Genomic DNA, 22,788 nt, shown 5'->3' with positions numbered 1-22,788 from the left:
CAGGTGAGGAGAATAAATGTTCTTAAATAAGATAATTTAAATAAAACTGGTTTAATAATGGTTACTATAGCATCAAGTCAAGAAATTATTGTTTTTCGTTTCACACTCAGGCTATTTGCATCATGTTCTTTAAATGCAGGACATTTTCATATAAAATCACAAAAGAAAAAACGTATTTGGAATATAACTAGGAATATAAATAACATCACAAGTAATTTTATCCTCTTTTTATTATGCAAAGGTATATACGAACATCAATTAAATAAACAATGAACATCACAAAATCTTACAATTTAGTGTAAAATTGTCAATGAAGTAGAACAATAAGAAGAGCCGAGTCTATAGTAAAATGATCCATTTATTGTGCTTGGGACAAGCAATATTTTGGGGTTTCAATCACTAAGGATGACAAACATGCTTGTACTTGAGAATGACTTTTGAAGTTATTGTCAGTGATTATGAGGTCTGGGGTGAGAAAGCATTCAGTAAATAAACCCAATGATTCGTTGAAATCAATAGTTTGATTCACTGTTATTTCTATTTCTTATGCGTTCCATTTTTTTATTATTTGATTCTTCTTTATGTCAAGCACTTTGAATTACCATTGTGTATGAAATGTGCTATACAAATAAAATTGCCTTGGCTTGCCTTGCCTTGCCTTGCCTAAATATTTCTTCCAGTCAGTGTATATTCAACAAAAACTAATGTTAATTTTTGTTTATTTGAATTACACTTAAGTCACCCTGATACTCCAGAAGCGAAGATGGAGAAGTGAGATTGTGAGAGCACCCAAACACAAGCTTTAAGACAGGTATTTCACTAAAATACACTGATATATCTGTACTTGAATTGTACCAACGGGAGAAAACCTTTGTTTTGTATTCAGACCAATTTGTTAAATAAGTACGTGTATCTCTTACATCAAAATCACGATAACTTGGCTGCGTTAAAACCATGTCTACAGTAGCCATGAGGGTGCTCATGGGAACAAGTTCAGCTTTACCAAGAGCAGTGTGGTTTATTGCAAATTCATATTGTCTATCATATGTGTATGTATAGTTTGAATCAATTTCTAGCAAAGAATACATACGGCCAAGATCTCCCTCCAAGGTCAGCTGGTCATTAATGTCAAACCCCAACGTGGCATATTTAAAATCAAAGTACCCATTTCCAGTAGTCTTCAGATTGGATTTCAGACCATCAGCTTTCACACAGATGTTAGCTTCATTATCCATATTTCCCTTAAGTTTGATGGCATCAGGGAATGTAGAATCTGTGGTTAGATGGGTTGCAGACTCAATGGAGATGAAGGAAAGAGTTGCATCTAGCTTTAAGGTATTCTCAGCATCTCCATATCCAGCAGCCACTGAATCTGGACGATCAAAGGTGTACTTGATCTTTAAGTTTGATGCTGCCTTTGGATGGGCCTTGGTGTCAGCAGAAAGTTGATGAGTAGCATCAATAGCGAAGCTTGTCAGATTAATCTTAGCAACTGTGTTCATAGACAATCCAGCCTCATAGTTGTCTTCCAGAGTCAAGGTACTCTTATGATTACCCTCAAAGTAGGCATTCTCCAAACACAAAGAAGAGGCCAGTTTTAGTCCAGTCAGTTTAGTGGTTCCATCAAGCTTTGCCTTCGATCCCTGAAACACAGAATCAGTTGTGGCACTAACACGCATCAAATAATCCTTCGGATAAATACCCGCGTTAGCATTGAGGTTAAGAATAGAGGACTTGAAAGACACCTCAGAGACCAGGTTACCCAATGAAGGAACAACAAGACCTAAATCAATAATAGGAGCAAACCAGCTCTTCTGGTAGACAAGTTTGGCATTTAGATCAATGGGCTGGTCACTTGTGGTAAAGTCATACCATAGGTCAGTATTATCATTCAAGTTCAGCTCTCTGATTGCTGCAGTATTGAAAATGGCTGGCACAAACATTTCTACAGCATTTAAGTACCCAAAGCTGGCCACACTATTCACAACAGCGTAAACACCCATCTCAGCTTTGTTATTGCTGGCTGTGAAGTTATGGCTGTAGTTGTAATGGTTTAAGTGGGCGACTGCCACACTGCTGATTTCATGTATGTCAGAGTTGAAGGTAACAGCGTAGTTTTTCTGGAGATCAATATTGGCTAAAAAAGACTCAAAGAGGTTGATCATGGCAATACCCCTGTTCTGAAAGTCAATAGCAACCTCACTTGGACAAGTCATGATGTTGGCAGTGTTAGAGAAGACACCGCTGACAGCTCCGACAACCGAAGTGACATGGGATGTCTTGATTTCCACCTTCATATCGCCCAAGCGAGCCTTTCCAGAAGCAACCAGCAAACTGTTCTTGATAAATGGAGACTCCGTTTCAACACGAGCACTGAATTCAAGGTGGCTTAGACCAATAGCATCAGCATTGACCTTCATTTTCATCTTCAAATCATCGCTATAAGTGTGGCCAGTGAAAGATAACTTGGCAGCTCCAAGGCCCATGTTAACATGCAGGTCACTCTCATGGGTGCCTTCCACAGAGAAGTCTTGAAGAGCAAATTTGCCGGTTCCTTCATTTTTAACTGTCAGTGTGATTGTAGCATCATCCTGGCAAGATACTGCCTTCTGAATCAGACTGACTTAACCAGACAGTGAGTGTGAGGGGATGTTCACCCGGCACTTGTATGAAGTTTCAAGAAAGAAAGTATCGTTAGAGGCAGATCCATTCATAGTCAACAATGCCTGTTGATCTAAAGCCAATTCAATGTGTGTTAACTTGAAAGTTTCAGACACCATTACAGGACTCTTCTCAGGGATCGATATCTGCGCTGTGGATTCTAGATTGTAATTCAGAACCTCAAGGTTTGCAGAGGTTCCTTTAGTCTTAATAAAAGCTGTGAACAAAGGGTATTTCTCCGAGGCATTCTTGAACTCTGCAGAGGTTCTGATGTTGTAGACAGGGCTGCTGATTCTGACTTGACCATAGAGTTTTCCAAAACATGGCACTAGAAGAGATGTCGAAATTGCAGGAATCTGACTGTCAAGCTTGTGCTCAGCACTGGCAGGATGTAAGATCTCATTCAGCTTTGTGTAACTTTGGGTGTTAATCGAGCTAAGAGTATTTTTCACATCCTCAATGATGGAAAATATCAAAACCTTGATGTGCTTTGGTAGCATTTCAACAGCTTTGTCAATCTGCATACCCATCAAAACCAATTCCTCCAAATTACCCAATGCCTCACTGAAACGGTTGCCCACATCACTCACTAGTTTCTCAAATGCACCGATCAGACCTTTCAGCTTTAATGCATAATCTTGGTACAGAGCTTTCAAGCCATGTTTCAGCTGCACAACTCTTCTCTCAATGTTCAAATTAGACACAAAGTCACTAACATGCTGAGGTAAGCTCTGAATTTTTGAAGCAATCCCCTCTCGGTTGATGTAATTCCTCAGGGTCTCGCCCATGCTCACAAGTAATAATCTAATGTTGTCAGGGACTAGAGAAAAACTTTGAATGAATGGCAAGCTAACTGATTGTATATCAGTGCTTTTATCATACTTTAGGAAGCCAGAGACTGCAAAGTCCTGATAATCAGTATTGACAGTGTTGAACAGATTGGTGTGCACCTTTCCAGACCCTTCCAGCCCAAGCCGCACTGGAGTATTGTAAGCACTGATTTCCTGTTCAATGGCATAGTCATTCACTTTAGCCTTAACTGTCACTTTAGTCTTTTGTTCAGAGGGGATCAGCAGAGTGTCAGACATGCTTTCAAATTGTGATTTAATGAAGACACCATAGTCTAGGAGGGATGAGATCTTGCATTCATGAGAGTGAGCAATGGATTGTGGTTCTGCTTTCAGAAGGACTTTTGCGATAACCTCATGATTTTCGTATCCATACATATGTGTTTTACATTTACCATTAACAGTGGCATCAAAATTGACTCTGAATGGAATAGTTGTACCATGAGTGTTGGTTTCAAAATCAAATAATATGGATTTGACACGTATATGATTTTTGATTGTGCCAGAAAGTCCAGCAATCTCCAGTTCAGTGTTGTGGTTAATGAGACTTCCCATGAGATTTCCAATGGTTTTGCTCTGAGCAGTGGCAGTTTCATTTTTGTAGGTGATCTCAAAGGTGTGCTGAAGCTCCTCCAGACTCAAGAGGCTCTGCAGTAAGGTTGTGCCATTGGTGGTCAGGCCATCTTTATTGAGCTTCAGAATGGCTTTGTGGAGAGCTTTGTGTCCCATGAGTTTAACGGAGGCATCATTGTGAATAGCTAGACCATCGATGTCCAGTGCTCCTCTGAAAAGGGAATGGATTTGCTCTTCAGAGCTGTGAGTGGAGGTCTCAATCTTAATGCTGACTGCTCCAACACCAGCTCTGGTCTCAGCTACATTTTGGATCTTCAGGCCAAGAGCCCGTGCTTCTGTATGAGAATTTAGAACAAGGTCTGATTCCTTGAAGGCGATTTTAGCAATGTTTTGCAATGTTAGAAGGTTGTCAAATGCCGTGTTGTTGGAATGAATTATCACTTCTCCATTGGCAAAGGCTACAGCAAAGGAGTTCTGAGCTTGAAGAAGTGTTGAATCTACTTTCAATGAAGATTTAATCGTTGCCTCTGGTCTGAATGGGAGGACTGAGGCTGACTGGAAGAGGTTGCATGAACCATTGACTGAACCAGCCTTGAAGGATCCTTCAAGGTTTCCATCTCCAGAGATCTCCTCAGCATCAACTCCAAACTGTCCAGTGTGTTCCAGCAAAACTTGCACTCCAACACGGCTAGTTACTTCAAACTTGCTTTTGGATTTTACACTGAGTTTTTCAGCAAACTCCACTTCCTCCTTAATGCTTATGGTGGCACTGATGATGTTGTGGTGAAGCGCAGTCTTTACGTTAGCCTTGAGAGATTCGCCAGGTGTGGCCTCAACTAGAGCAGATCCTGTGCAAATAAATCAATCAATAAGCAACCATCCAAATCAAGTGCATAAAGTGCATGTGGTACTTCAATTACAGCTTTTACCTTCGACCTTTAGGGAGAGGAGTTCAAGAGGACTTGTGCCAGTGACTTCAAACATGGCAGAATAGCTCGCAGCAGGATCTCTGGCAGCAGACACAGCTGCTTCTAAGTTGTAGAAGTTGCTGTTTAGTTTTCCAGACATCTCTACCAATTCGAGAGTCGGCACAGACAGCAACACACCCCAGGGAATGGAGAACTCTGGAAGATTAATGCTAGTGGATTCAAATTCCAGACCAAGATGAGGTACAATCAGGTTTGGTGTTGAGAGGGTTGTGGGAAAGTTCAGATCTCTAGAGGATTTTCCACCCAAGGGCAAGGGAAGAGTGATGGTATAGATGGTATCCTGGCCAAAGTGATATTTAGCAGCAGCCTCTCTGTGTAAAAAACATGTTAATTTTAACTGGTAACTATGAAATTAATTGAAATACTTGTGAACATGGTGGCATCAACTCACACATTCAAGAAGAGTCTTTCTGGAAGAGTGATCACAGGCACGGCATGAACTCCCAAATCCTGCACATATGTACATTTGTTTCTTTTCAAAGGGATACTGGATCTAATGGCATACTGCATTAGATATACTTCATTTTCATGTTAGGGTGAACTATCCCTTTGATTTTAATAAGCATTTATTTCTTCGGGTATTTTCAAAAGCTGATGAAAATAAATTTGGGAAGTTCTTACCACAGCTGTCTTTGCCAGAACATCACGGACCTTCATCTCATTCAGGCCAATCTGGTGATCAAGAAGGCTCCTGACAAATGTTTCAATGGCACTGATGTTGGGAATGATTCTTTGAATCTCAGACCTGACATCAGATTTAAATTCAGCCTCAATCTTCTGATTCTCTGAGAACAGATATTTTGAGAGAGATAATTCACTAGAATTATACTGTCATGATCATAAATTTCCTTATGTGGTTGGCAAACTGTGATTGAAATTTAAAATGCACAATTATTGCAGTTATCTCACACAATTGCGATTTGATCAAATAACCACGATCAGACAATTAATCAATAATCACGACAGGCCAATGTACTGGACAGGTACCATATTTCAGGATGAGTGTTTGAACAGAAGTCGTCTCTGGGAGTTTTAGGTCACTCTCAATTTCCAAAGTCAGCTTCTCAGCATGCTTCAGTTTTGCAGAAACTTTAGAATCAAGCTGAAGAGAATCGATAAGCAACTCTGCAGAGAAACTGTACTGCTGTCTGTTTAATATCACTACATTTCTGGCCTCAAAGGATGTTCCTGTTAGTGAGCAAAAGACAAATGATGGTTAATTTAAATGTGGATGTTTTCTCTTATTTTCAGTTATGTAGTAGCAAATACTTAAGTGTTATTTTGTTAAGCTGTCTCTAACCTTCAGCCTTCACGCTAAACGTGACTTTGTCTGCCTCGTCCTCATAGGCGTAGCTGATGGTGGCGATATACACTGTGACATCTTCAGATGGATGGAGCTCAACAGAAAATCTAAACACAGATTCAGTGTGGATGAAATGTTTGATGAAAAGGAATATTTAGATATCAGTGTGTAGATGATTTTCACTTACTTGCTGTCACCAGAGAGAGGAAAGTAAGGGGCAGCATCGTTTGACCTTGCATCAGGATACTTCAGGGCTGCACAGTACTTCAGTCCAAGGAAAAGAGCAGTGCATTTATTCATGTTAATATACTCGCCCTTGACAGGAATGGACTTAGTCTTGGCACCAACAACAGACACCAGAGAATTGCTACAGGTGGGGAACAATAACATCATTTACTGTGTGTAAAATAATTTGACTTGTTTTTAGGGCTGCATTTGAGTTGTGATCAGAATTTCTGCTCGACTCTATTAATTTAGCATAATTTTCATGACATAGGCCAGCTGGTTATCTATCCTAAAAACATTTTTTATTTTATATTGCATTGGTAACAAGCCTCCACGAGCTTTCGGATGCTTGCGGATACCAGATGTCAAGAGCATAAAACCCATACATTGTCTGCCAAGCGTTTTACCTAATTTTCCCAACCTGGCCACCATGTGCATGCATTGAAAAAAAGCGCTGATGTTCTTAAAACTATGGAAGCTGGTTTCTGCCATGGAATAAAAAAGCTAATCACAACTTTTTAGCTCACAATTTTTATCAACACTTACTTTTCCGCAATTGTAAGTTTCTCGGAATTCTGAGTTTACATCTCACAATTCTGACTTTTTCCTCAGAATTCGGAGTTTAGGCCATGCGATTCTTTTTTCTCAGAATTATGAGTTTACGTCTCGCAATTCTGACTTTTTTCTTGGGATTCTGAGTTTACGTCGTGCAATTCTGACTTTTTCTCGGAATTCTGAGTTTACGTCGCGCAATTCTGACTTTTTCTTGGAATTCTGAGTTTACGTCGCGCGATTCTGAATTTTCTCAGAATTCTGAGTTTACGTCACGCAATTCTGACTTTTTCTCAGAATTCTGAGTTTACGACTTGCAATTATTTTTTCTCAGAATTCTGAGTTTACATCTCACAATACTGACTTTTTCTCGCAATTCTGAATTTTTTCTTTGAATTCTGAGTTTCCATCTCGCAATTCTGACTTTTTCTCAGAATTTGGAGTTTCCATCTTGCAAGTCTGTCTTTTTTCATGGAATTCTGAGTTTACATGTCGCAATAGATTAGGCAACTAAACCCTGCATATGAGTTGACGTTCTCTTGATTTGTGCTCACGTGAAAGTGCAATAATTCTGATTAACGAGTTCGTTTGCCCATATAATCTTTAGGGTATTAGGTTAGCTAATTTGGCTTGCTGTCCACTGAGGAGGGGCTCGATGAAGCATCTTCAACTCGAGCTCTGATACACCCCCCCAGTGAATAAATATAGGATATGATTATATAGGGCAAGGTACCTGAAATGAAGGTGGAGTTTGGGGAGGTGGAGGGATGCTGAAACAGCTGAGACTGAAGAGAGGTAAGCAGCTGCTTATATACTCTGGCTGTTGATTGGAAGATTAGATGGGCTCGCTCCTCCCTAAATTACGTTTAGGAACTTCACTTAACGAGTTTGTTTGCCCATATAATCTTTAGGGTATTAGGTTAGCTAATTTGGCTTGCTGTCCACTGAGGAGGGGCTCGATGAAGCATCTTCAACTCGAGCTCTGATACACCCCCCAAAAATTGCAGAATAAATTTGGGACAGCAAGTTGGATTTAGCATGGTTGAAAATGCTTAAGGATTTAAAGTATATGGGATACTCAGATACTTAATGCTTGTTACCCCCCCAAAAGGAGCGAAAGATTAAAGCAATATGAAGAATAGAGTTGAGGTGTCGAGTGGCATTAGTGTTTCCTATGCCGGAACACAAGGAGGTTGCGATTAATTGGCCTGAAGTCATGAATGAACACTGCTGCAGCAGTGATATTTAATGAGGCTCCTGTGGGATCTGGGCTGGAACGCGTTGCCCTACTATGTCCACCATGTGGAGCTATGAGCAGGCTTCTGCTGCGGCAAAATTATTATTTAAAGAACTCTGTCGGGAGCTTGCGTTTATTGCTGCTGTGTGAGTTTGACTAGGATGCATCTCGCCGCTGCACTGCTGCGGCAGTGACTTCTAAAATTACTCCTGCGGGAGTGTTTTTTGGGACTGGAGGTTTGAGTACGTGGTTGGAGAACTTCCCGCCGCAACGTCTGCAACATGGGGGCCCATGAATTCAGAAGTACATGGGGCCCCCAGCTGCCAACAGAGGGGAAGGAGGTCCTCGTCCCTAAAGGGAAAACGGGCCACTGATATCCAGAGCGAACCTGCCTGCCGCAGAAAAAGGGAGCCTACGGTATATAGATAAAACGCAGAGCTACCGTCCTTCCAAGGTGGTTTGGATCACATAAGGACATGAGGGCCCACTGCGATCCTTATGGGACGTACGATCCTTGGTACCTCCAGTCCGCTTGTTCAGATAGGAGGGCCCACACTGCGATCCGAACGGGAGAGCCTCCATGGTTAAGAACATGAAGAATCACACTGCGATTCAGAAAGGGAGAGCCCCCACGGCGCCTGAACGGAAGCTCACACTGCGATTCGACCGGGAGAGCTCCCACTGCGTTTCGAAGGAGAGAGCCCCCGATAAAATAAACGGGAAGCTCACTCTGCAAGTCGAACGGGAGAGCCCACACTGCAAGTCGAACGGGAGAGCCTGCACAGTATCTGGACGGGGGAGCCCACACAGCAATTCGAATGGGAAAGCCCACTCCAGGAGTGGTAGCTAACACACATACGAAAAGGGAGAGCTCTCACTGCATCCAGATGAATATGAGCCCTGCGGGGCTTGGTAAGCGGGGAGATGCAAAAATAGTAGGGAGAAGCGGTCCAGACTCAGAAAGATGCTAGTGTTTGTGATGTAGAACTGATCGAACATATGTTGTTTTAAAGGCGTGGCATCGACCGATCATTTTAATTTGGTGTTCGGATAGGCCCCTCTGGGCTGCTGTGATGGCTGCACCTATGCAGAAAGATAAGAAAAATGGATGGTTAAAAGGTTGTCTGGTGTTTGGCTGAGGGGGATTGGTTTTGTAAACCTCTGATGAGGAGGGATATCTGGGGACTTGAAGAGTCGGGGCACTGTTGGCCATGGATGAACTTGGAGAGCAATGTATGCCACTGAGGTAGATTTTGATTGTTCCTGAATTAAATTGGTATGATGGAGGTAAGAGATGAAGGATATTGATAAGGAGGGAAAACTCCTGGAAAGCTCTGTGGAAGGAAGGAACTCCAAGCTGTCCAGTAGGATTGGAGTGTTCTGGGAGAAACGGCTTGCAGTATGGTATTTGAGGATGTGGTATGAAGATGTCTTGAGGAAATGGACCAGACGAATGAGAGTTCTGAATCAGGAGGAATTGAAGTTGATTGGAGTCTGCTTCAAGAGCCAATGTTCTAAATTTGAAAAAGAAGATAAAACATCTGTGATTTTATTTTGGTGACCTGGGATATGTTCATCTATGATGATGAACTGGTAACAGGCGGAAATTCTAAGGGGCAATTAACATTTCGGAACCCCACAGATTGGCTGTTACTACTATGGGATACAGGTTTATGAGAATGATTGCTTGGTCTATGTTGTGGTGGTGGAGAATTCATCTAATTTGGTTACTCCAATTGGGCTTATGCGGAATAAGGTGGAGAATCAAAAGGGACGGATCATGAATCCGGAATCTAGTTCTTTTTGATGAGGCCTTCCACTATATCGGGTCCTATATCGGATAAGTTATTGCAGATCAAGCTGGAGTCAGGTATACTTTCCAGACTGCGGCTGAAATGTTCTGTCAGGCCTGAAAAAAGAACTGTTTGGAAATTGTCTGGATGGTGTCCATTTCACTAACTAACCGGGAAATAATGATTGAAGAAGAGAGAGGCTGCTCACTTAGCTGCAAAGCTTGAGGTAGATATAAAAATGACTGCTCCAAAGGAGGAAGAGGGACTGCTGTTGCGAGAGAATGGGCTGGCAAGCGGGGAACAGAAGGGAGGAGAGGAATGAGGCAAGTTGTAAACGGATAGAGGGTGAGGGACGACTAGCGGAGGCAGCCTCACGCTAGGATCCGCTTTCTGGGTGAGCGAGAAGTAACCATCTGCGAGGGCATCCTGGCGCATGGGTTTATCATGAAGAAGATTGAAAAAGAACTGAAAAAGCAGAAGGAATTAGTGATGTTACATATGAAACTGAAGCTTCAAATCTCATATCGAATACACGGCTCAATTATAATGAATGCATGTTTTCAGAGGAGCGGTGATAAATGAAGGACGTCTCAACTATCTTTCCAGTCACATGAATGCTGTGCATTTCAGAATGTTGAACCCAGACCACTACTCTACAGGTTTATGGAATTTAAAGTCCATTTACTAATCTATATATTATATTACATGATCGTACATTCTGCCATAAAGACAGTATAAAACCCTATCATAATTAGAGCATGATTTACTTGCATCAAACTCTGTTAGTATTATTATTATTGTTATATTTAATTTATTGCAACACATTAGTATGGAAATTATATTATCAGAAAACTACACGTTTAACATTGCCAGGCTTTTATTTGCTTAATGGAATGACTGAGCTGTACATCTATATTCTTTAGCTGCACTGGCTGGTTTATGGCTGCTGTAAATTTATTTATTTATTTTTAAAAGCTTCAAGATTCAAGAGGCTTAATTTCATAATCCATAGAAGGAAGTAAAGTGCGGGAGACAGGAGTAAGTTTGGATAGTTCTTGCCTGAGGAGTGGAGCTGCGTATGGGAAGAGCTGGAAAAGCGGGACTGTTTTTGCGGCCGCTGTTGTTGATCGGGCGGAAAAAACGGCGGACGAGGAAGTGCGTGCGGCGGCAACGGACTGTGGATTAGCGTGCTGTAAATGTTTATGTTCAGGACATCAGGTCGGAAGAGAAACTTCTGAGTCTTGCTTTTATGATGCTGAAGTGTTTGTTGGCATCCTGGAACTGTTGTTAGAACTAAAGAAGATCGTAGAGTTTAGCTTTTGATGATCTGCGGGAGAAATTAATTCCAGAGCTGGAGAGGACTTGACGTAGGCTGTTGGCGGACCTTTTGAAATGGGTAGAATCAGTGTATTAACGGCGGTAGAATGAAGAGATGAAGTCTGTGAAGAAGACTGATGAGGCGCAGTTAAACGGGCGATCCTGAGCGTGGAGGAGAGAGTGGTTATCCGCAGCGTGGTCTGTATGAGCGCTCAGAAAGAGCATCCGTGTTTGGATCTGTGAGATCCGATCTTACGCGAGATGTGACTGTTGGTGTCACGGGGAAAGTTCGTCGTCTGAAGGGGGATGGTGGAATTTCCGTGGTGTCGGACATCGTTCAGTACGGCACTACCGGATGCTGAAACAGCTGAGACTGAAGAGAGGTAAGCAGCTGCTTATATACTCTGGCTGTTGATTGGAAGATTAGATGGGCTCGCTCCTCCCTAAATTACGTTTAGGAACTTCACTTAAATGTAACAGAAATTTCTGAAATGAGAATCAGTTTAACCATTATTATGCAGCCCTACTTGCATTTATGCTAAGGGCTTTTAAATACCTTTATTGCACTGATATTATACATTTCAAGATGTCTTACATGACGCTGATGAGCTCAGTTGGCCCACGAGGAGCTGGAATGGAGAGCTTGAGCTGGCCGTCAGTCACAGAGAGCTTTGCTCTGACGCCGCTCTCATGATAGATGTTCGTGTGCATCTCCAGACCACAATGAACATAGTCGGGGAAGTGAGTCCCAATCTCAGTCACAAACCCAATGCCAGCAGACAGCGTCAAAGCAAATTCCCTCTGTGGTGTAGTCATGTTAATTCATATTAGGATAATACCACTTTTAATGACTTTGAAAGAAGTTTCTTCTGCTTACCAGAACTGCATTTATTTGATCAAAAATAATTTGTTGTTGACAGTAACACATGCACAACTGAAGTGTGATGGACTCACCATGCCTGGATTAAAGCTCAATCCTCCTTTGACTCCAGGAGTAAATGTACCAGACAGAGCAACTCTCAGTGGAAAGCCAGCGCTGGTGGGCAGATAAAACTCATTATCCATGAAGATGTAGTGAAGGAAAAGCTCGTTGTCGACACTTGAGAGCAGTCTTTTGAGGAACTATTTCAAAAATATAATTCTGATTAGTAATGCCAACATACTTTCAACAACAATTTGGAGTTGAAACATAATTCTGCTATTAAAAAGTTGATATAAACTGCCTTGTTTGGAAAAAACAACAACAACTGGGTGTTGATTATTAAATAAAGTTGATTAATTAATTGATTATTAAATAAACTTTAATTAAAATTATGAATTAAAAAATGCATGACTAATTCTGCTGATTTAATCCATGTGATGACAGCTGTGGTTGGTAAAGCTGGACTCACATCAGTGGGGATCATCTTAAGGAGATTCTGAATCATCTTGCCATCTTTTGTATCGAGATACCCAAGGTCAGCACCCAGGAGCTTGAGATACACCATCGCTTCAGGAGCATCCTGGGCCTTTAAATCCTCCATAAGCTTGTTGACATTATGACTGATTTCATTGAATATGTTTTGAGAAGCCTAGAGCACACAGAAGAGATTGAGATTGGAATCCAGCTGTGAGGAAGTACATCCATTTGCAACATTTTTACAACATTTAATACCTGTCTTTTCTTCCTATCATTTCTCATGATCGGCAGCATGTTGTCCAAGACCTCATTGAGTTGGGCGGGCATCTTGTCAGTAGCGTATAAAGTGGTCTTCATGATTGTATCTGGGAAGAATCCATCTTCACCAAAGATGGCCTCCACAATGGGGTCAAAGCCCTTTCCCTCCATGCCAATCTGAAAGCAAGAATCAAAGACATTAGGGCTGCTTGATTATGGCAAGCAGAATTTGGGAAAAAATTAAATGTTGGATTTTACTGTACTCTGTAACCTCAATCAAGTCCATATCAAACCCAAAAGCATTCAAGGTCATCTCCACCATGACCTCCCTTGGAAGTTCATTTGGAGATTCAAAAATCATATTTCCCTCTAAAGATCCAAGTCTGTAGTACCGAGAGAATTTGGTGGATTCAGTGAGCATTTCAATTTCATTGCCTTGAAAGGCCTCTTGAATCTTCTGTCTCAAGCTAGGGAGTAAACAAAACAAGATTACGTTTTCTTCTGGAAATTAGATTAGGTTCTTCCCATTCTATTTTTTTACTCACTCCAGGGTCTCTGGTGCTGTCGAGGTCAAGATGTTGCTGATGTGAGAGATGATGAAGCTCTTGACCTGAGGATTTTCCTCAACATGGAGAGCCGCTGCTAGTTGATCGAGTTCAGCATGCGTGGGGTTCTTCATCAAGATGAGATATGCGGCTACACGCTTCTGTATGGATGCAGTTCTATCCAGAACAGCATGCAAGAGCACCTCTCGGCCCTGTAAGAGCCATGAAATGACCTTTAGACTGGGGCTGCAAGATATATCGGAATAAAATCAGTATCGCGATATGGCTTTAGTGCGATTGTGTGATCAGGCATAACATTATGACCACGTTCCTAATATTGTGTTGGTCCCCCTTTTGCTGCCAAAACAGCTCAGACCCGTCGAGCCATGGACTCCACTAGACCCCTGAAGGTGTGCTGTAGTATCTGCACCAAGATGTTAGCAGCAGATTCTTTAAGTCCTGTAAGTTGCAAGGTGGGGCCTCCATGGATCGGACTTGTTTTTTCAGCACATCCCACAGATGATTGAGATCTGGGGAATTTGGAGGCCAAGTCAACACCTCGAACTTGTTGTTGTGCTCCTCAAACCATTCCTGAACCATTTTTGCTTTGTGGCAGGAGCATTACCCTGCTGAAAGGGGCCACAGCCACCAGGGAATACCGTTTCCATGAAAGGGTGTACATGGTCTGCAACAAAGCTCAGGTAGGTGGTATGTGTCAAAGTAACATTCACATGGATGGCAGGACCCAAGGTTTCCCAGCAGAACATTACCCAAAGCATCACACTGCCACTGCCGGCTTGCCTTCTTCCCATAGTACATTCTGGTGCCATGTGTTCCTCAGGTAAGCGAGGCACACGCACCCGGCCATCCACTTGATGTAAAAGAAAACATGATTCATCAGACCAGGCCACCTTCTTCCATTGCTCCGTGGTCCAGTTCTGATGCCCACTGTTGGCTCTTTCGGCGGTGGACAGGGGTCAGCATGGGCACCCTGACTGATCTGCAGCTATGCAGCTCCATACGCAACAAACTGATGCACTGTATATTCTGACACCTTTCTATCAGAACCAGCATTAACTTCTTGAACAGTTTGAGCTACAGTAGCTCGTCTGTTGGATCGGACCACATGGGCCAGCCTTCGCTCCCCACATGCATCAACGAGCCTTGGCCGCCCATGACCCTGACGCCTGATGCCTGCCCATTTTTCCTGCTTCTAACAAATCAACTTTGAGGACAAAATGTTCACTTGCTGCCTAATATATCCCACCCACTAACATGTGCCATGATGAAGAGATAATCAGTGTTATTCAGTTCACCTGTCAGTGCTCATAATGTTATGCCTGATTGATGTATATCACAGAAAAACAAAATGTCATTTTTTCCAATATTGTGCAGCCCTATTTTAGACTGACTTCAAACTCACCAAGAGTTGTGGGTTTATTTAACAGCTCACCTCTTCAGGTACAGGAATCTGTCTGTAGACCTGGACAGCGGCCTGTTGGACTGCAGGGGAGGCAGCCGGCTGCTTGATGCATTGAATAACAGAAGACTGCAAAGCAGGGCGCGCAGCTCCCAGTGCAGCCACCATATTGCCAATGACCTGTAATAGACTTTTAGGGTAATCTAACGAAACCAATCTCATGGTGTTTGGCCAAACTGTTCAGCAGTTATAAGCAAAAATGTTATTTTTTTTTCATTTTTCTTGACCAGTAGGTGGTGCTGTGCCACAAATGTAAAAGTACCATCGAGTCATGATTATGATGACATGTACCAAATTTCATCACAATATGCCTAAGCATTGCAGAGTTATAGCCTAACATCCATTTTGGCGTGTCAAATTTGTTGTACGGTACGAGTACAATTTGGTCTAACAAAAAACATTTACAAATTTTTCCTTAAAATTCATGCACACATTACTGTGAAGCACAACAGTTACCATACGGTGCTTGTCAATGGTCAAAAAGGATTCCAAAAATGACTTTTTAATTGATCCCTTCTTGAGGATATGGATGGCAATTAAATTACCAACATGACCTTGGTGTTCATCAAAAAAGAAGGTAATTTGGCAGGGAATTTTTATGAGGAAAAACACAGACATTCTGAATTCGGATGGCAATAAAATCACAGACTAACCCCTGTAAATGATGAACATAACTTATGTCCCCATGAGAAACTATTACTGTCTGAATAGGGCTTTAGTTGTATAGTCTGAAGTTGAATTTATTAGCATGTGTGAACATACCCTCAGAGAAAGAAAGACGTGTTCCTGGTCACCCGTGCAATCACCGATCTGTTCAAGGGTGTAATCAGCCACTGCCTGGATCTCACTGGTGACTCCATCCATCTCAAAGAGCCTTGGGTCACACAGAGAGAATAAAGATGTTGATTTGATGAAACACTGAGTTCACTTGCGCAAAACATGGACAACAGTCAGTGAGACAAAACTGTGTTTGTCTAAAAAGGTCTTTTCACATGGTTGCAAATTAAAGTGTACTATATTTATGCATTTGGCAGATGCTTTTATCCATTGCATTCGAGGTAAATATGGAATAATGACATTGTGCAATGCATTCCCTGGGAATCAAACCCAAGATCTTGGCCAATCCTCCGCTGGTTGAGCTACAGAAATGTTACCATTTGGTAAAATTCTGTTCATATGTTAGTTGACCATTTATTTTTACCTAAATCTAAAGATTTAAACGGAACACATTACTAGTTGTCCCTCACCTCCTCACAGCATTGCTGAGAGCGTAGTAGATGGGTTTGCTTGGCTTGAACTTTGCCATCGCCAACATTTCCTTTACAAGTACGCGGGAGGACCTGGGTATCATTCCCATGGCATATACAGCAGCGTCAATCTCAACTGAGGATGTGTCAAAGGTCCTGAATAACTGCATGATAGCACTGACGCATTCTGGTGTACCGCACTGTAGCAAAGCCTGGTACGTCAAAGACTGAGAGATTTCCAATGCCTCGGGAACAACGGCTGTCAAGGTTTCAGATTCCATCTTGCGGATCACAGCTATGAGCTTGTGGGCCAAGTGGGCTCTCTTACGTCCATCATTGGTCTTGGAGAGGTCAGCAATTTCCCTCAGAACAACAAGAGCGGATTCTTTATCCTGGATGGGGCTCATGTCAACACTGCTGTCTGGATGGAGGGGTTTCATGTTGGCCACATCTGGAGGAATAACAGTGCATTTTGCATTCAGTTTGACATCCAAGCAAGTTATGAATATTCATACCAAAGAGATGTTCTCTTACTGTGTTCAAAGATTTGGTCATTGTACTTAGAAACTCCCAGAAGTGTCAAAGCCTGTTTGCCAGTATTGATCACTCCATATTCTCTCCTGGTTGAGATAAAGTCATAGAGACAAGCATCAGTACATGAGCATCCAAGATACTCAATGAACATTTATGCATTTGGCAGATGCTTTATCTAAAGCATTTAAATTCACGATAAAAGTCAAAATGGACAATTCTAATTTTTTTTATGGAATATTGCAGTGTTTATTCTAAATGATTTATCAGTGCACATCATTATTTTTTAAATTCATGTTCCTTGTAATCTTGAATCAGGATAACTTTGCCTCCCTCTTCTCTTCTCTGATGGCAAGGGCGGGGCACATGTGATCCACGAATAGCAAACCATAACCATCCAATCAATTCCCCACGGACAAAATCAAGCCCCACCCTACATTTGTTCTTGTTTGAGAAGCCATTTCACTTGGATATATGGCACTATAGGGAAGAAAATAGAGGCACAACATTTCATGCTGACTTTAAGATTCTAGGCATTGATCATTGGGGGAAACCATTTTTTCTTTTGGGAGGGGATGAAATGGTCTTTTTATTTAAAGGAATTACATTTTTTGTAAAGTAATCAGCTTGAACTATTCTCATGACATTCAGTTATGAATCACGTAAATGATTCAGCCTATATTTTCCATTAAAAATGGCAAAATTTGAGTAGTTTGCACCACTGGATATTACTGTTACTAATATTTCTATTGTAAAACAGTGTTGAATATTAAATGTTTAGCTACTTACATCTTTCCTCACACTATTTCAACGTTAAAAACTGAAGCGACGTGCTGGAACTCATGTTATGACATTGGCATTGCTAGCGACATGCTCTACAGTTACATGAGCTACAGGAAAATATGTTTATTTCACTTACTTGTGTGAAAAGAGCGCAAGAACATGTTTTTCGGTGCAAGTTCCAGAGGTCATGTGGTGCTGCTCATTATTAAACTTGTAGTTGCAGGTCTGTTTGCTTTTGATCAGCTGAGCAAGAGGATATTTCTTGGGAAGAGAGAATGACAAACATTGGACATCTCAACCTACTCATCTTCATTGGGTTTTAAAGGGGTCATGACATGGATTTTAATATGTTTTATTATTTTAATTTATTTCTTGAGGTTCACTCTATAACTAATATATATGCGGGAAAAATTATTATTTTCATTCATTTACCCTCATTCTGATTCTGAAATTAAGGCTTGTCAGCAGGGCCTACACTCTGCAAGCGCCAAATGCAAGTAAAAATTGGTGTTGGCGAGTATATTAAACAATGTCAATCACCAGAAACAATGCAATGTTGTGAGAACATGAGTGTGAACAAACATGAACAACGCTCGAAACAGCTTACGGGTAAGTGCTGCATCATCACGAAAGTTTAATCCTTGCCAATTTAAATATTCAAGCGCAAGAAGACGTGAAAGAGAACTCAATTCATTACTCACACACTGTATGGGAAGTTTAAACATCCAAAGTGCAATACCTGAGCTCTCTTTCGCATCTTCTTGTGCTTGAACAGACAAATTCACACAAAATTATGTAAAAAACAAAATGCCCGTCTCGGCAAGTATCCTAAGTATAGTCGGTTATATCTTAAGTGAATGTAAAGAGATGAGAAAGAAAATGCATGTGTGCAGTATCAGTATATTGGATCCGTGCATTACATCTTAAAGTGACAGCATCCTAATAATCCTGCTGCTGTCTGCGTTTTTAATGTTAAAGGGATAGTTCACCCAAAAATGAAAATTCTGTCATCATTTACTCACCCTCAAGTAGTTCCAAACCTGTATGAATTTCTTCGTTCTGCTGAACATAAAGGAAGATATTTAAAAGAATGTCAGTAACCAAACAGATCGCGCCCCCCACTGATGAAAAATAAATACTATAGTAGTCAATAGGGGGTGAGATCTGTTTGGTTACTGACATTCTTCCAAATATCTTCCTGCTGAACCTACATAGGTTTGTAACTAATTTGCATAATGCCAGCCCATTGGCTGCCAGCGAACAGCATCTGCTTTGCCCCGCCCTCAAACACTGTAGTTTTATCTGAGACTGGAAGAGTTTGGTTCGTGTTGTTCATGTCAAGAAGATGCCATCGTATTACTGTGTATCAAATGCTGAGGAAGAGCTGAGATTCAGATATGATAATGAGCGTTTTGTTTCGACCAGTCACAAAAGAATGGGCCATCTGACCAATCAGAGCATTGGATGAATGTAAAACTATTGTAGCAGACTCCAAAACAAAATTTCTTCCCTTTAAAATAGCAAAAAATCAGTGTCTCAGGACTCACCATGCCGGTGATGAGGGCGAGGGGACTGGTGTGGTCATCGACTGGCCTGAACTTGTCACAAGCAGACAAGTCTCTTGTAAGAGTGACTTCGGTGGCGACGTCCTCTCTGGTGTTCACGACATAGTCAGTCTTACACAGACCGTAGATGGTGGGCTGGAATGGAAATGGTTAGAAGTGGATCTGACATGAGCATCTTCTTATTCAAGAATGAAGTTTATCAGTGGACTAGGACGGCTGCACGATACTGAAAACTGACACTGCAATATTTTGCTTTTCTATGAAATATATATATATATATATATATATATATATATATATATATATATTGCGATTTAAAAATACGGACCATGTCTTTGTTCTTGTCCTCCTCAAGCACCGGGACAGCAAGAGCAGAGATGATTCCCCTCTTGATGTTGAGGATGTTTATCCGCTCATCCTCCTCAGGGAAAAGCTTGATGTCATCGTCTCCCTCAACGGTGAACTTCAGAGGATGTCTGAACAAAGAGAGAGGATTCTGCTGAATACCATTGCCCGAATTATACACAATGTTGGGGATCTGATTGAGGCGCACCCATAGTTATTGTTAGTGTGAGCAGGGCTTTACCTCTCCATGGCGGTTTTGAAGTCCTCCGCACCAGCAGCTGCTCCAAACACTGGGTTTCCATCCGCATCGACGTCTATCACTTCACTCAGCGTGCAGTCGGCAGTGCGCACAATGTAGCTGCATGTATCAGGAACCGCGATCTCAACCTAATACGATATTCACACTGCGTTACTGAAAAAACAGCAGTATCTTTAGAGTTTGATGTGTGGAAATGAACTCTACTGTACCTTGCAGCTGGCCTTGGGGCCGTTGACTGCCCCGTTCAAAGCATTCAAGGACTCCGTCTCATAGAAGTATTCATACTTGTTGAAAGGCTTGTATCTTTTGGCCACTAGAAGAAGCAGAGCAACTCATTTAATACACATTATCCACCAGTGAGAAACTGCAGAAATACATGCTGATATTTAATGTTGAATTTAGATCATTTGATTCTGCAGAATAATTGCAAGAGACGTACTCGAGCATGGCACTCCTTCATCCTGAGCGTCTGCAACACAAAACAAATGCGTTGTGTTAAAACTCTATGGTTTGCTCTGCAGTTATGACTGTAGTCAGGGCTGAAAAAATCATAAAAAACCAACTTGAATGTATGTGTAATCCTTCGGTAGTTATTTAGTTCTTTATTGCAGTGGTGTTCAGAAACTAGAACAAATACATGCCAGTGAAGTGAAAAAAGTCAAATGAATTCAAAAGGTCTGATTGTAGTATGACTTAGCACATCATAATTTTGACTTTTTATCTCATAATAAAGATTTAACTTGATTTTTGGCATAAAAAGTCACAATTATGACTTAGTATGTCAGTTTCAACTTTTTGTGTCATAATTATGATAGAAAAAGCCACAGTTATGACTTAGTTTGACATAATTAAGACTTATGTAATAAATTTTACTTTTATTTTGACTTTTCAGTCTCATAAATCTGACTTAGTATGTCATAGTAATTTTGAATTTTTATCTCATAATTATGACTTTTTATGTCCTAAAATCTACTTATGTACTAATTATGAAAAGGCCACAATTATAACTTAGTATGTCATAATTATGACTTTTTATGTAATATGTTCGACATTTATCTCATAATTATGACTTACATCATAATTTTTTAATTTTTATGTCAAAATCATATAAAAAGTCAAAATTATGACTTAGTATGTCAATTTAAACTTTTTATGTCATGATTTTGACTTTTTATGTCCTAACTTAGACATATATCTTAATTCTGATAAAAAAAAAGCCACAATTATGACTTGCCGTATCAAAATTATGACTTTTTTGTAATAAGTTTGAATGTTATCTCATAATTATGGCTTATATCATAATTTTTACTTATGTAATCATAATTATGATAGTATGTCAATTTAAACTTTTTATGTCATAATTTTGACTTTTTATGTCCTAACTTAGACACGTCATAATTACGATAAAAAAGAAACAATTATGACTTTTTATGTCCTAACTTCAACTTACCATAATTATGATAGGAAAAGCCACAATTATGACTTGTCATAATTTTTACTTTTTTTGTCAAAATCAGTCAAAGGTATGACTTAGTATGTCAATCTTGACTTTTTATGTCATTTTTTTGACTTTTTAATACTCGTAATTATTACTAAGTATTTCATAATTTAGACTTCATCTCAAACTTTTTGTCATAATTAAGATTTACCAAAGATTCTTTTTTATGTGTTGGAAATGGGACTCCATATGGATTTCATATTCATCTCAACAATGTATCCTTTGAAACTGGGAAAAATAACATCCTCCAACATTTGAATTATTTAAACATAAATGATATGAAATATTTAACATGTTTTAAGGATAAACCTCACTTCATTTTGATATCATTTTGCATCTCAAGTAAATGTATTTTATTTAAGAATGTTTAGAAACTTGTACTGGAAAAATACAGAGTAAGTAAATCGCTTTTGCAGTGCAAATATTTGAGGGGAAATAAATGAAAAAGTTTGTCAGAAACTAATTTCATACTTACCGGACACAGCGACGATCAAAAGCATCAGAAGCTGGAGCTTATTGTCGGCCATGATGGCTTCAGAACTGTTTTCCTCTCAGTTTTCAGCACATTTATAGTAAAACAATCTCATGTGTTTTCTTACTCCAAAGTTCATTCATAGGCTGACAGAGCCAAGTTTGACATTGATTTCTCAAAGAGGCTAATAGAACAAACAGACATAGTTTGCTAATAAACATTGGGCTCGCCATTGGTTTGCTTAGTTGAGGTTTCAGTAATATTATTGATTTAACTGCACTGACAGGATTGGAGAAGAACTGAGCTGATTAATGACACATCTTATCCAAAGGGCCACAATTATGACTAAGTATGTCATAATTATGACTTTTTATGTAATAAGTTCGACTTTAATCTCATAATTATGACTTATGTCATAATTCTTTACTCGTTATGTCAAAATCAAATTATGACTTAATATGTCAATTTCAACTTTTTATGTTATGATTTTGACTTTTTATATCCTAACTTAGGCATATATCATAATTATGATAAAAAAGAAACAATTATTACTTAATATATATCAAAATGATGTATATCAAAATTGTGACTTTTGGTCCAAAATGCGGCAGCTAGAGTTCTTACTAGAACCAGAAAGTATGACCATATTAGCCCAGTTCTGTCAACATTACATTGGCTCCCTATTAAACATCGTATAGATTTTAAAATCTTGCTACTTACTTATAAAGCTCTAAATGGTTTAGCTCCCCAGTACCTAAGTGAGCTCTTAATGCATTATAGTCCTTCACGTTTATTGCGATCTCAGAATTCAGGCCAGCTGATAATACCCAGAATATCAAAATCAACTGAAGGCGGCAGATCCTTTTCCTATTTAGCACCTAAACTCTGGAACAATCTTCCTAGCATTG

The 22,788-nt window shown here is 40.3% G+C and overlaps 1 protein-coding gene across 1 annotated transcript; it reads right to left on the bottom strand.

The window, feature by feature from the left end:
- Positions 1-2,480: 2,480 nt before the first annotated feature.
- On the bottom strand, positions 2,481-22,562 carry apobb.2 (apolipoprotein Bb, tandem duplicate 2). Its single transcript, XM_048207881.1, has 24 exons — positions 21,884-22,562; positions 20,350-20,379; positions 20,120-20,223; positions 19,893-20,038; positions 19,635-19,782; positions 19,289-19,441; positions 17,878-18,002; positions 16,962-17,047; positions 16,428-16,878; positions 15,943-16,054; positions 15,154-15,300; positions 13,701-13,912; positions 13,427-13,622; positions 13,153-13,332; positions 12,890-13,069; positions 12,453-12,620; positions 12,094-12,299; positions 6,562-6,741; positions 6,372-6,481; positions 6,059-6,259; positions 5,693-5,856; positions 5,463-5,521; positions 5,012-5,382; positions 2,481-4,930 (listed from the first exon to the last, which is right to left on the bottom strand). Exons 1-24 carry the CDS (start codon positions 21,933-21,935, stop codon positions 2,625-2,627), a joined length of 6,087 nt encoding a protein of 2,028 aa, XP_048063838.1. The 5' UTR covers positions 21,936-22,562; the 3' UTR covers positions 2,481-2,624.
- Between the last annotated feature and the right edge of the window lie 226 nt (positions 22,563-22,788).

Source organism: Megalobrama amblycephala, linkage group LG11, assembly GCF_018812025.1.
Source record: "Megalobrama amblycephala isolate DHTTF-2021 linkage group LG11, ASM1881202v1, whole genome shotgun sequence".
Classification (NCBI taxonomy): Eukaryota; Metazoa; Chordata; class Actinopteri; order Cypriniformes; family Xenocyprididae; genus Megalobrama; species Megalobrama amblycephala.
Note: the sequence above shows the minus strand (reverse complement) of the source record. Positions and strands in the feature narration are given on the sequence as shown.

Excerpts from the sequence above, each read along its gene's own strand:
- apobb.2 (XM_048207881.1), bottom strand. The coding sequence starts at position 21,935 with ATGGCCGACAATAAGCTCCAGCTTCTGATGCTTTTGATCGTCGCTGTG. Across the intron at positions 16,055-16,427 it reads CTCAGCAATGCTGTGAGGAG|GCTCTTTGAGATGGATGGAG; the intron begins GTGAGGGACAAC and ends GTGTGACCCAAG. Across the intron at positions 12,621-12,889 it reads TTAAGATGATCCCCACTGAT|TTCCTCAAAAGACTGCTCTC; the intron begins GTGAGTCCAGCT and ends TTTTTGAAATAG.